Genomic DNA, 13,699 nt, shown 5'->3' on the forward strand with positions numbered 1-13,699 from the left:
TGTGGTGGGGGAGGGTGGTTGCCCATACGGGCAGCGACGGGGGGGCGGAAAACTCAGATTTTGCCCTGGGCTACATTTTCCCAAGATACGCCTCTGGTGCCACGTCTTGCTAAAGGGCACTCCACGCAGGATGTTTTTCAGATGTACCCCAAAGTCTTACGTATATGCCTAAAAACATAATGTGTGAACGCAGTCAACATCTGTATAAGTCGCAGCTTCCTGAGACATGCAATGTCCTGTGGCAGACCTCAGTTTGCCTCGGCACAACGTTTGAAGTGGCCCTAATGTCCTTTAAGCTTTCGCACCTGAATCTCACAGCTTGTCCCGGACAAAGGCAGCTTCGCCTCTTGAAAGCTCAGAACCCCCAAAATCTTGTTGGTCCTAAGGGGCTACCGAACTCAAATCTAACTGTGCCCAAATCCAGGAAATGTGAACCAGGATGTCAATACAGAGATGGCAGGGCTGTATCCTCATGTATCCAACCCCTGAAATGGGTCCTTGCCTGAAAGGGAGATGGTGTACGGGCAACGTGCATCTCCCCACAGGGGAGAAGTTCAAGTCATTCCTGGATTACCAGTGTGTGAAGCAGGTGGCAGAGAAACATATTCTCTAGCCAAAAACTATTTTTCAGGTACGTAATTCTCCTAGTGCCGTTCCCAGACATCTTGAAATCACACCACAGGTTACGGGACCCACGCCTTCTTCCCTCCGTTGGCACACTAGATATGCAGGATAGGACACTGATGGATGAAGCTTCCAATGCACTTCCAGTAGGTCGTGCCTCTCCATTGAACATCCCTGTTTCCAGAGACACCTGTCTCCTGAAAAGGCCTAAAGAGTACAGTTCCTATCAACTTGCCCTCCTTGTCTCTGTTCACCTACTTTCCTCAGAATTATGACTACATTCAGGTGACTCTAAAAGGGGATTAGACTAACACATAGAAGACAACTCCATCAATGAATAAGTGGAACCTCCATGTTTAGAGGCAAGTTACCCTCTGAACAGGATTGGGGACGGGGGACAAGAAGAAAGGACTTGGCTTGGGGGACTGCTGATTGGCCATCGTATGCAACAAAATGTTAGACCGGATGGACAGTCGGTTTGATCTAGCAGGGCTACTCTGATGTTCTTATGAATGGTGGAAGACTTCCCCCAAATACCTGAAATGTTGAGGAGGGGGTGGAATCAGGGAGAAGAATCTATGGTCGATCTATGGCTACCAATCTTGATCCTCCTTGATCTCAGATTGCAAACCAGGTGCTCAGGAGCAGCAGCAGGCCATTGCTTTCACATCCTGCAGGTGAGCTCCCAAAGGCACCTGGTGGGCCACTGCGAGTAGCAGAGTGCTGGAGTAGATGGACTCTGGTCTGATCCAGCAGGCTAGTTCTTATGTTCTTATAAGAAACATGTACTCTTGTATGCTTTCAACCTTGTCTTTCCTTCCACTCAGGGCTGAATTTATTTCTTTATGTTATTTATAGTCTACTTCTTTCACTGAGACTCAAGGCAAACTACGCAGAGTAAGTCAGCAAACGACATTTTCAGTTTTTCTCAGTCTTTTTAATGTTGGAGTCCTGCTCTACTGCCTTAGCAATGAAGGGTCAGAATTAAAAAGAAAAGAAAAACAAAAGAGAAGGAACAGTTAAATGATCATCCTTGTTCCTCGATGAAGCAGATCTAGAAATCAGCAATGAAAGACAAGAGGCTTATAGATAACAGCACATTGTTAGAGCTAGACAAGATGTATTGGAGATTCCAGAAAGGTAAGAAGGCGGGAGGGCAAATGGGTTATGATTCCACTCTGCATCCTACCTAGCTACAAGCAAAGAATCTGTAGGGAAAAAGAACTATGGACAGCACAAAAGTTAGTAACATTCTAGAGAAAGAGAGAGAAGACAAAACGTGTAACTCAAGCAAAGTTCATTCATCACCATCTCAAAACGTGAGAAGACATTTTGCGCTGAGAACCAGCACGGTATAGTGGTAAATAGTTTGGATTTATGAGTAGTGTTTGGATTATACCCCACCTTTCTCTCCTGTAAGGAGGCTCAAGATGGCTCACAAGCTCCTTTCCCATTCCTCTCCCCACAACAGACACTTTGTGAGGTAGGCGGGGCTGAGAGAGTTCCGAAGAACTGTGACTAGCCCAAGATCACCCAGCAGGAAAGTAGGAGTGCGGAAACACACCTAGTTCACCAGATAAGCCTCTGCCGCATGGGTAGAGGAATGGGGAATCAAACCTGACTCTCCAGATTAGAATCCATCTGCTCTTAACCACCACACCACACTGGCAGACTCTAATCTGGAGAAACAAGTTTGATTCCTCACCCTTCCACATGAAGCCTGTTGGGTGACTTCAACTGGAGAGGCCAGGGAACGAACTACCACTGGAGAGAGGCCCAATTTCAATAACATTCTTTTGAATAGATACACTGGAACATAAACGGCAGGTTCGCTGACAATTTTTTATGTAACGGTGCAATGGTTTTTAAGTGCAACCTCTTGCCAGCACCCTTTTCTCTTCAATCCAGAATTCAGATTATCCAAACGATAATCATCAAAGTGTTACATGAGTCGCCTCCCTTGGTACCAAAGAATACAAGTCTCATGACTTCCCTTGTCCCTCCCTTGTCTCACAACTCCAGAGTTCCCATTATAACAGCCAACATCCTATTTTCTTTGAAAACACACCCTCAGTATTGTAATTAAAACAACCGATTGTTCCTTTGCTTCAAAGGGCTCTGCGTTAGATCCTGGGTCACATCCAAGAGCCCCAGAAGGCAATAAGATTTGCCAGCTGATAGTTTTGATTTTTATCGTCATGATCATTTTGTGAGTTGTGTTTTTAACTGTAGCTGAAACCTGCCCTGAAGTTCCATTTGCTGGTGGAAGGGACAGGATACAGATTATTTTAATACACATGTACAGAAAGATAGACCCTTGATAACGTGGGCAGCGTGTGAGGGAGGGAACTTTCCCCCCTCTCCCTGCATTTTCTGACCTGGGAATGGTGTGGAGAAGTGACGTGGGGGGTTGAACCGGAGACCCTTTGCGCACCTTCCTGGTATGACCTCTGTCTATGCAGGTTCCACGATCTTCTGCAGAGTTTTTTTGGTGGTCAAAGGGGGACTTCTGTCTCCTCACCAGTGGAAAAACTAGTTGGATCAAACCAGTTTTCCACACAGCCGGAACACCGCCACAAGATCATACGCTTCGATAGCCTCCAAATGGGGGATGGAAGATTGACAATTTGCCCCCACATCAGAAAGGTTCTTCAAGGTGTTGGTGTTAACCTTTAAGGCCTTACGTGGCCTGGGACCATCGTATCTTCGAGACCGCATCACCCCATATGTCCCTAAACGGCCTCTTTGATCGGTAGAGGCCAATTTACTGGTGGTCCCTGGCCCCTAGATGATGTGGCTGGCCTCCACGCGGGCCAGGGCCTTTACGGCTCTGGCCCCGACCTGGTGGAACTCTCTCCCTCCAGATGTCCGGGCCCTGCGGGACCTTGGTGAGTTCCGCAGGGCCTGTAAGACGGAGCTGTTCCGCCGGGCCTTTGGAGGGACCAGCCGCTGATAGTGCCCCCCCCTTTAGGCCCTTACATCTGGGCCGCTTGTCATCTAATGGGACTTGCCACTCCTCCCTCTAGGGAAAAGGACTTTGAAAATCGAGTTGCTGGACGCCACTTACATTTAAACTTGTATTTACTACATTAGTATACTTAGTTTTATTGTTCTTATCGCTGCTTTTAAAGGTTTTTAGTTATTTTATGATTGTATTCCGTTTATATGTTATACACCGCCCAGAGCCCCCCCGGGGACAGGGCAGTATAAAAGTCTAAAGTATAAATAAATAAATAAATAATACACCTTCCTCTGTTTTTGTGTGTTTGTTTTTAAAAAAGCACCATTTTTTTTCGGCGGTCAGAAAAATTACCTCAAACACTTTCTCAAAGTGCTGGAATTCTTGGAACCGTGTCTGGAATCCCTCGGCGAGCGCACCCCCTGTGAAGCATAACAGAATGGCAGAACGTAATTATCCAAAGCTGTTCAGCAAACGTCTTCTTTATTTTCAATTATTCTGACCAGGTGAACGTTCAAAAATGGTCACAGGGGTACGCACCTCCCTCTGGCATTCCCTGAGCTCTCTGTTTTCGAGCGCTAAGGACCTCCTTGGCTGAAACAAAAAAGATACGGTTCTGGGCTTCAGAGGGGTCCACAACTTTGAGTTCCTCCACCAAGAAAGTGAGGCAACGGTTCATGTGCTGTTTCCGTACCTGAAAGAAGACAGGAGTGGCATATCAGGACAACGGCTGAGAGTATCTATGGACTCAAACCTTCCAATGGTTTTCAACCCACAGTTTTTATAATTGTTGATCCAGAGAAAGAGCGGCACCGAATTAGCGGAGCCAGCCATTGCTGCCCGGGAAAGGCACTGCAAATTGGCCCCGCTGAGCCTGCCCTAGAAGGGCGGAAGGCAGGCGGTGGCCATGCCCATTATAGGCAATTGTCGGCATAATGACGTCAGCAAGAGAGGCAGTCGGGAGCCTTTATAAGGCTTTGACCTGGCCCTTGGCCCCTCCCCTGGAGCAGAGCGGTAGCAAGTTTCCCACCCACCTCTCCCTTTTGGTCAATGTTAACACATGTGTTTGCTGTCATAGTCAAGCCGGTAGTTGGCGCATGGGAGCTGACCTGATGGTGAGGGGAGCTGGGGAGCTAACTCTCTTTGGCGGAAACTCCTTAAGAGGTTTGGGGTGGAGCAAGCCGTGGGTCAGGACGCCCAGACGTGGGCTATTGTGGCTTGTGCCCAGAGGTGGGATCCAGCAGGTTCTCACCAGTTCCCGAGAGTGGGTTACTAATTATTTGTGTGTGCCGAGAGGGGGTTACTAATTGGGTCCGCTTTTCCATCTCCACACCCTCGCCTCCCCGAGAGGCACACTGCCTTTGAACGTGAAGGTTCCATGTAGCAATTGCGACTAATAATGTAATTCCCTGAACTGAGTTAATTCCTTTCAGGTACTGCAATTCATTGATTCTCAGCCTTTCGTACCTTTTACCTCACCAGTCTCTATCAAAGAACCTGTGTGTTTCACCATTGCTGTGTTCAGATTTGTGAGTTGGGGCATTTTCTATAATGTGATGATGATTTAGAAATGACCTGGTGCAAAAAAAAATTGGGGGGGTCGTGGCGGGGTGGCTGCCCATGGGAGGGGCATCCAACTCAGGTTTTGCCCAGGGCTCAGGTTTGCCTAGGTACGCCTCTGCCCCCTTTGCTGAGGTAGGGCTGGTGAAGGAACCTGTTACTAAAATTTTTGGATCCCACCACTGCTTGCGCCCCTTGGTGGTAAGATGGTTCTTCAGAAAGTGGCCTACCGCCCAGCTGAGTTCCACTATTGCTGCACAAAACGGATCTCCAGAAAGTGGCCTGCTGCCCGGCTGAGATCCACGGTTACTGCACAAGGTTAATGGTTTCCTCCAACAGGTGGGTTGGAGGAAGGTTTCACTGGGGGGCAGCACTCGGCCTGCCCAGTGTTCAGATCAGACCCCATGCTGCGCCTCACGCTTCTTTTCATCCTTTGTCAATAAAACGGTTTGGCTATGTTCAAAATTTAACCCTATAGTTAAGAGTGCTGTGTCATTAATTTTGGTTGGAGACTCTGAGCAGTTGCAGTCCCGCCCTTGGGTGGCAATCAGTAGCCTCCCACTGAAACAAAACCACTGAAAGAACCATAAACTCACGTCCTCCATGTACTCGGGCTCTGATGCAGAAGCATCCCAGCGATTGTTCAGGATGAAGATGTTTGGCTTAGAAAGTTTCTCATTCACTTTGTGAAAAAAATGTTTCTCCTAAAAGAGGACAGAGAAAGTTTACAAATCGCAGCTTTAAAAGAAAAGAGAAAACGAGCACAGACCCCAATCTGAAAACCTCTACAGAGGGAAAGGCTTTCCCTCCTCTTAAGAACATAAGAACAAGCCAGCTGGATCAGAGCTCACATGCAGGAGGTGAAAGCAATGGCCTTCTGCGGCTGTTGCTCCCGAACACCTGGACTGTTAAGGCATTTGCAATCTCAGATCAAGGAGGATCATGATTGGTAGCCATAAATCGACTTCTCCTCCATAAATCTGTCCAAGCCCCTTTTAAAGCGATCCAGGTTAGTGGCCATCACCACCTCCTGTGGCAGCATATTCCAAACACCAATCACACGTTGCGTGAAGAAGTGTTCCCTTTTATTAGTCCTAATTCTTCCCCCCAGCATTTTCAATGAATGCCCCCTGGTTCTAGCATTGTGAGAAAGAGAGAAAAATTTCTGTCAACATTTTCTACCCCATGCTGGTTAAAACAGCCCCTAAAATGCTGCTCCTGGGTGAAGGGAGTTGGAGGTTTGCCACTGCAGATGGAAATCAGCTAAAATCACCACCCCCACCCCCACCCCCCCGGCATATGCATGTGGAAATCATTGGAAAGATCCAACACTAAATTCACTAAGACGGCTAAGTTAGTGAGAAGGCCAACCCATGGCATATTGAACATAAATGTAAAAGCAGGACAGCGCAAGACCCGAGACCGTAAGTGTAACATTCAGCTCTAATCTAGTTAAGCGACTTGGGCCAGCCGGTTATTTTCCACCTCCACCCATCCAGTTTGTAACTGGTTTTGGAATCTAGTTTACTACCTCAAGTACATGGTTGGCTTCTCTACTTTTTTCACTGCCCAGTCACTAAGCAGCAGATAGTTTGTTAGGGAAAGGGCTCACACTGTATTTGTATTTCACATAGACATTTATTTCCTTTCTGTAGCGCCTCTATTTTTATTTACTTGATTTAACTCTACCCTCTTCCTGTTAATTCAGTAACATTTCTTTTGGCTAGTCTAAGAAGCTTATTCCCCTTCATTTCTATTGAGTGTTGATTTGTACCTTGACCTCGGTATACCCAGGAAAAAAATCTGGTTCACCAGATAAGACTCCACCGTTGATGTGGAGGAGCGGGGAATCAAACCCGGGTCTCCAGATTAAGAGTCCAGCTGCTCTCAATCATTACTCCATCCTGACAGGGTTTGATTCCAGGCTGAAAGAGTAGGGAGAACACAGCACAATTAAAGGATGACCCCTACCCTCCCAATTTACCGTATTCATGAGAGTCGATTCTGAGTTGGCAACTAAAACGAAGACATCGGCATCCAAACAGAACTTGTCGATCCAGCTGTCCAGCTCGGTGGTGACATCCGTGCCGGGGCTATGGGGCGAAGACAAAGAGCGTGACCTAGCTATCCCTTCTGCCAATTTAGAAATGCAAATGGAGAAATAAGTTTGTACAGGAGGGAGGAAAAAAACAATAAAAATGTTGCACTGGTTTTCAGGTTCCTGCACGAAGCCAGTCAGGAATGGCTGGGACGAATCTACTGTCACCCAACACTGGTGTGCCCCCAAGTGTTCTGAAGGCGGGGGCGGGGGGGGGGGGAAGCAGATCCTCAGGAATAGTGTCATGATGTGTGTCATGGGGGCTGGGCTATTACTGGGGTTGATGCTATGCTGGTTGCTGTAGTTCTCTTTTCCTCCCGCAGGTGCCTTATCTGTAACTTGAAAGTAACTTTGAGCTTCTAAGGAACTGTTTCAGTGAATGCTATGCTGTTTTGATTCACACATGGGGGGGGGGATGCTGTTTTATATTATCAACTATTCTGAGGCATGTGCTGGATCAGACCAGAGTCCATCTAGTCCAGCACTCTGCTACTCGCAGTGGCCCACCAGGTGCCTTTGGGAGCTCACATGCAGGATGTGAAAGCAATGGCCTTCTGCGGCTGTTGCTCCCGAGCACCTGGTCTGTTAAGGCATTTGCAATCTCAGATCAAGGAGGATCAAGATTGGTAGCCATAGATCGACTTCTCCTCCATAAATCTGTCCAAGCCCTTTCTAAAGCTATCCAGGTTAGTAGCCATCACCACCTCCTGTGGCAGCATATTCCAAACACCAATCACACGTTGTGTTCCTCTTTAAGAAACCTTAACCATGCTTAAGTTGTCTTTTTCAAAACGTCACTGAATACAGTAACTATCTGGACACTGTTCTGCTTTGTCGTCATGAACCTTTATAAAATCCATTTCTAACGGGGTCTCAAGATTTTGACGACACAACTAACGTCTCTCTCTCTCTACTCTCAAGGCAAGACTTTGGATGATTCCCCTGCAAAAATTATGCAGGTCAGGCAGGGAGGTGCGGCTGGAAGAGGGATCAACACAAATCTCCCCGCCCAAACATTAAGAGAGGAAGAGTTTGCACAAGAGCGGGAAATGGCAGCCCGCTATGCTGCATCCCAAGAAATCCTCTTTCTGGCCGTCTCACAGGAGGACGACAAATATCCTTTCCATACTGTTTCCTGTGTGCCTCTTAGAACCAGAGCCAACAATGGGGCCGGCTACGAATTTAAAGAAACGTGCCAGATAAGCGAGACACGAGGGAACCAGCGGCAGCGAAGGAAGCAAGGCTGATTCTGAGAACTTTGGCAGATCATGAGGGGGAGGTCCGGAAGGGTTGCATCAGCAGTTGGTTCTCATGGCCCTTTTTCACGTCCCAATCACCACTTTGGAGCCAGGAAGGAATTTTCCTCCAGGCCAGATTGGCCAGGGATGCAGGAGAGGGTTTTTGGCCTTCCTCTGGCATGGAACAGGGGTCACTGGGGGAGGGGAGGGGGCAGTTGTGAATCTCCTGACTTGTGCAGAGTGCTGGACTACATGACCCTTTTGAGGTCCCATCCAGGGTCTATGTTTCTGCCGCTCCCAAACTCCAGGTATCCCAACTCTGTTAGGGCTGGTTAAGAAAATAAGAACATAAGAACAAGCCAGCTGGATCAGACCAGAGTCCATCTAGTCCAGCACTCTGCTACTCGCAGTGGCCCACCAGGTGCCTTTGGGAGCTCACATGCAGGATGTGAAAGCAATGGCCTTCTGCGGCTGTTGCTCCCAAGCACCTGGTCTGTTAAGGCATTTGCAATCTCAGATCAAGGAGGATCATGATTGGTAGCCATAGATCGACTTCTCCTCCATAAATCTGTCCAAGCCCTTTCTAAAGCTATCCAGGTTAGTAGCCATCACCACCTCCTGTGGCAGCATATTCCAAACACCAATCACACGTTGCGTGAAGAAGTGTTTCCTTTTATTAGTCCTAATTCTTCCCCCCAGCATTTTCAATGAATGCCCCCTGGTTCTAGTATTGTGAGAAAGAGAAAAATTTCTCTCTGTCAACATTTTCTACCCCATGCATAATTTTATAGACTTCAATCATATCCCCCCTCAGCCGTCTCCTCTCCAAACGAAAGAGTCCCAAACGCTGCAGCCTCTCCTCATAGGGAAGGTGCTCCAATCCTTCAATCATCCTCGTTGCCCTTCTCTGCACTTTTTCTATCTCTTCGATATCCTTTTTGAAATGTGGCGACCAGAACTGAACACAGTACTCCAAGTGCGGTCGCACCACTGCTTTATATAAGGGCATGACAATCCTTGCAGTTTTATTATCAACTCCTTTCCTAATTATCCCCAGCATAGAGTTTGCCTTTTTCACAGCGTCAGGCTGCATAGGCAAAGAGCTTCCCTGTACCACTTCAGACACGGCTCAGCATCTCCCGTAAGTTGGGTCTCCCACCCAGGCAGAGCATCCCCATGGGCTTAGCACGGCAGCACAGTCTCTGCCGCAGATCTCCAGCTTGCTCACAGAGCACAGGCAGGCTGCTTTGCATGGGCTGCGGCGCCGCTTCAACAAAGACTCCACGGCCTCAAGCAGCTCTGCCTGGGAAAGCTCTCTTGGCCGTGCGCCAACCTCCTGTTCAAATCAGGCCTCAAAAGATTTAAGGCGTAGAAACAGGACTTTCTGTTTTTGTGACCATTTCCAGCCCCTATTTGGAAGCTTTCGTCCCGAGTCTTTGTTACCCTTCTTCACAGGAATAGCAGGCCCGCTCCCTTCCAAAAGGCCAGGCCCGAACGGCTCGAAAGCGGCAGAGAATGCTGGTGCGCTCCTGCTTATGTTTTGCCGACACGGAATTTAAGTGCAGCCAAGAGCTGGACGCCATCTTTAAGTTCGGTCACGAGACTCCTTCTTACTAGCATTGTTGAGTTAGCTTGTGGACATCAGCGTAGCAAACGGAGAGGGAAAACCACCACCAAGAGAGGAACCGGAGATCCACTGCCCTTGGGGCACCTTCTAGGCGCGGGACTAACGTCAACCACCGTACCTGTCCACTAGCACCAAGTCGTCTCGTAGGAGGGCACACTTGGCTTTCGGCCAAAACACGTGTACCAGGCAGCCGGCCTCTAGGTTTTTATCCATATGGAGGGCGTGGGCAAGCTGATTGACCGTCTACAAAGAAGTTAACAAGTTAGACAAAGGTCAAAATATTTTCCAGTGGTATAACAACATTAAAAGATAAAGAAGTTGATTGTTCCCAATTGCACTGTTTCTGTAAGGAATCAGCAAAGTCCAGGCCAACAGTAACCTTAATAGTTCTTTATTGATCTGGCAATCATGATCTTCTACAGACAATGCGAATTCTAACCAGACTCTCCCAAACAGCCCGCTTTTTACGGGCTGAGTTTTCCCGCGAAAACCCCAACATAAACAAATCTTCTTTCCCACCTTACTATTCCCAGGAGCAAGTTCACACAGGACAGTAGCAAGCAAGTAAGCGGCAAGGCTAAGCAAGAGGTAACGATAGCTCCGGGAAAGACGCCCAGAACCAAGAATGTAGTGCCAAGGTTGAAGCAAGCTCCTAGCTAACTGAAACAACCTTACAGTTTCTTGAGCTAGATTCCAGTCCAGGAGCACCTTACAGACCAAGAAGATTTGGAAAGTATACACTTTTGAAAGTCAAGGTGGCAGGGAATCTCGAAAGGTTTTAGCCTCCAAATCTTGTTGGTCTTTACAGTGTTAGTGGACTTGAACCCAGCTCTTCCACTGCAGGCCAAGAGGGCTACCCTCTGAAACTAATGTTACCTCAAGGAATTTAATGCATATCACGAACTGTGTGCCTGTCACGTATTGATGTATTCTACTAGCTTCTGCTTGGCTTTCATTGGTGCAGGAAAGGCAGATGTGTTTCTAGTCCTAGGGTAAAGGCCTGAAAACAAGGCCGTGGCCTATTCCGCACAACCCAAATAAAACATCTTGAGCCAGGAAATAAAAAAATTTCCTATGTGGAGTTCTGCACGCCCCGCCCCCCCCCCCCCCCCCAAAAAAAAAAACGTTTTATTTTCAACCTGAAAATGTTTTAAATAAATCCTCTTTTTAGCTGTTCTTTTGTGGAAACGTTTTCACTTCAGCGATTCTTTGGCGGAAGCATTTTTACCGGCTGTGCAGATCTCTTTAACATGTTTCCCACAATGCTGTGCAGTCCCCGGGCTTCCTCCTCGAGGCCATTTTCTGAGCTCGCTCTATTGGCTTGCCTGTTTATTTTCGTCATTTTTAAAATTTTGCGTGTGGGATTCTAAAAGGCAGTCAGCGTGGTGTACTCGTCAAGGCATTGGACTAGGCGCCGTGGTGGCGAACCTTTGGCACTCCAGATGTTATGGACTACAATTCCCATCAGCCCCTGCCAGAATGGCCAGAAGGGGCTGATGGGAATTGTAGTCCATAACATCTGGAGTGCCAAAGGTTCGCCACCACAGGACAAGGGTCTGGGAAATCCAGGACATTAATTGCGAAAAGATGGAAAAGTGAAGAACTACCAGAAATTTCAGAATGGATCAACATACATTATGATTCTTGACAAATGTATTTTTCTTTTATGTACACTGAGAGCATATGCACCGGAGACAAATTCCTTGTGTGTCCAATCACACTTGGCCAATAAAGATTCTATTCTATTCTATTCTATACTGATGGAATACATGGGTTATGATAAGATATCAACTATAATGAAACAAGAAACAATAGAAAAGTTTATTAAGGACTGGGAACCGTTATTGATAAATATGGACAAATTGGACAGTAAAACAAATATTCTGAGTTTATGTAAATATTAAAATAATATATATATATAGATTTAGTTTAAAATTCTTCAGTATTGAAAACTTTTTTTTAAGCAATAAAAGTATACGAATTAGGAGTTGGATACGGTTAAGAAAAAATTATGAGTTAAAAAAAATTAATGTTGTGGGAAGTAGGTTAATCTTTTTTTGGTAAGATAAAATAAGAAGAGAAGGAAACTGGTGCGTCTTGGAAAGGTGAGATGCTAAAGTACGAAAAGTTGGTTTTTTAAAAAATGTAAATGTGTTTGTTAGTTTGTTTTTGTCTAGTGATATTTGTGGTTGTAACTTTTATGGTTGATAATGTCAATTTGGAAACAAATTTAATAAAGAAGAAGAAGAAGAGTTTGGATTTATATCCCCCCTTTCTCTCCTGCAGGAGACTCAAAGGGGCTGACAATCTCCTTGCCCTTCCCCCCTCACAACAAACACCCTGTGAGGTAGGTGGGGCTGAGAGAGCTCGGAGAAGCTGTGACTAGGCCCAAGGTCACCCAGCTGGTGTGTGTGGGAGGTGACCAGGCTAACTTGAATTTCCCAGATAAGCCTCCGCAAGAGCTCAGGCAGCAGAGCTGGGAATCAAACCCGGTTCCTCCAGATTAGATACAGGAGCTCTTAACCTCCTACGCCACTGCGATAATCATATTACCAAAAAAAAAAAAAATCCCCACTCTAGTCATGGAAACTTGCTGGGTGACCTTGGGCCAATTGCACACTCTCGGCCTCGATCCCGGCAAGTATTTGGATGGGAAGCCTCCAGAGAATACCAGGGGCAAGACGCAGAGGCAGGCAACGGCAAACCACCTCTGGATGTTGCTTGCTTTGAAAACTCTATGGCCGTGGTGGCGAACCTTTGGCACTCCAGATGTTATGGACTACAATTCCCATCAGCCCCTGCCAGCATGGCCAATTGTAGGGGCTGATGGGAATTGTAGTCCATAACATCTGGAGTGCCAAAGGTTCGCCACCACTGCTCTATGGGGTTGCCCTAAGTCACCTGTGACTTGAGGGCAAAAAAAGAAAGAGAAGATTCTCACAGTTGCTGGGGAGAAGCAGAGGCCAGTGAAGCAGGAGGCCAGCCCCTCCCTTCTGGAGCGAAGGCTCCGCCCTCTTACCCTCATTGAATAGGGCCGTAAGATCAGGAGCCTTTGGCGAACCTTTGGCAGGCTCAAAATGTTATGGACATACTCAATTCCCATCAGTTCTTCCAACATGGCCACCTGGCCAGTGGCCTGGAAGGGGCTGATGGGAACTGAAGTCCATAACATCTGGAGTGCCAAAGGTTCGCCACCACTGGAATAAGATCCCCGGCCACCAGCTTGGAGCCCCGAGAAGGGCCTACCTTCACGCTCTTCTTTTCGTCGGAGCCTTCGGTCATGAGGTAAGCCTTATCCCCGTCTGTTCCCTCCACGCTGAGAAAGCAGTTGGTGGTGTGCCCGATGCCACTGGGGAGCACTTTGTCCCAGAGCATGGCATTGATCACAGAACTCTTGCCACTGCTGGTTCTACAGAGAGGAAGCACAAAGTATTGTCGAAGGCTTTCATGACCAGATTCAACTGGTTGCTGTGGGTTTTCCGGGCTGTGTGTCCATGGTCTGGTAGATCTCATAAGAACATAAGAACTAGCCAGCTGGATCAGACCAGAGTCCATCTAGTCCAGCTCTCTGCTACTCGCAGTGGCCCACCAGG

At 47.4% G+C, this 13,699-nt stretch overlaps 1 protein-coding gene across 2 annotated transcripts in view; it reads right to left on the minus strand.

Moving 5' to 3' along the window:
- Positions 1-13,699, minus strand: part of MFN1 (mitofusin 1) — a 39,752-nt gene that overhangs the window by 16,276 nt on the left and 9,777 nt on the right. For both annotated transcript variants that reach the window (XM_048505898.1, XM_048505899.1), the window contains 6 exons: positions 13,353-13,515; positions 10,225-10,349; positions 7,128-7,236; positions 5,740-5,847; positions 4,124-4,277; positions 3,938-4,005 (listed from right to left, as the gene is read on the minus strand). In XM_048505898.1, coding sequence (XP_048361855.1) covers positions 3,938-4,005; positions 4,124-4,277; positions 5,740-5,847; positions 7,128-7,236; positions 10,225-10,349; positions 13,353-13,515 — 727 coding nt within the window. The remainder of the gene's footprint in view (positions 1-3,937; positions 4,006-4,123; positions 4,278-5,739; positions 5,848-7,127; positions 7,237-10,224; positions 10,350-13,352; positions 13,516-13,699) is intronic.

This window comes from Sphaerodactylus townsendi, linkage group LG08, assembly GCF_021028975.2.
Source record: "Sphaerodactylus townsendi isolate TG3544 linkage group LG08, MPM_Stown_v2.3, whole genome shotgun sequence".
In the NCBI taxonomy this organism is placed as follows: Eukaryota; Metazoa; Chordata; class Lepidosauria; order Squamata; family Sphaerodactylidae; genus Sphaerodactylus; species Sphaerodactylus townsendi.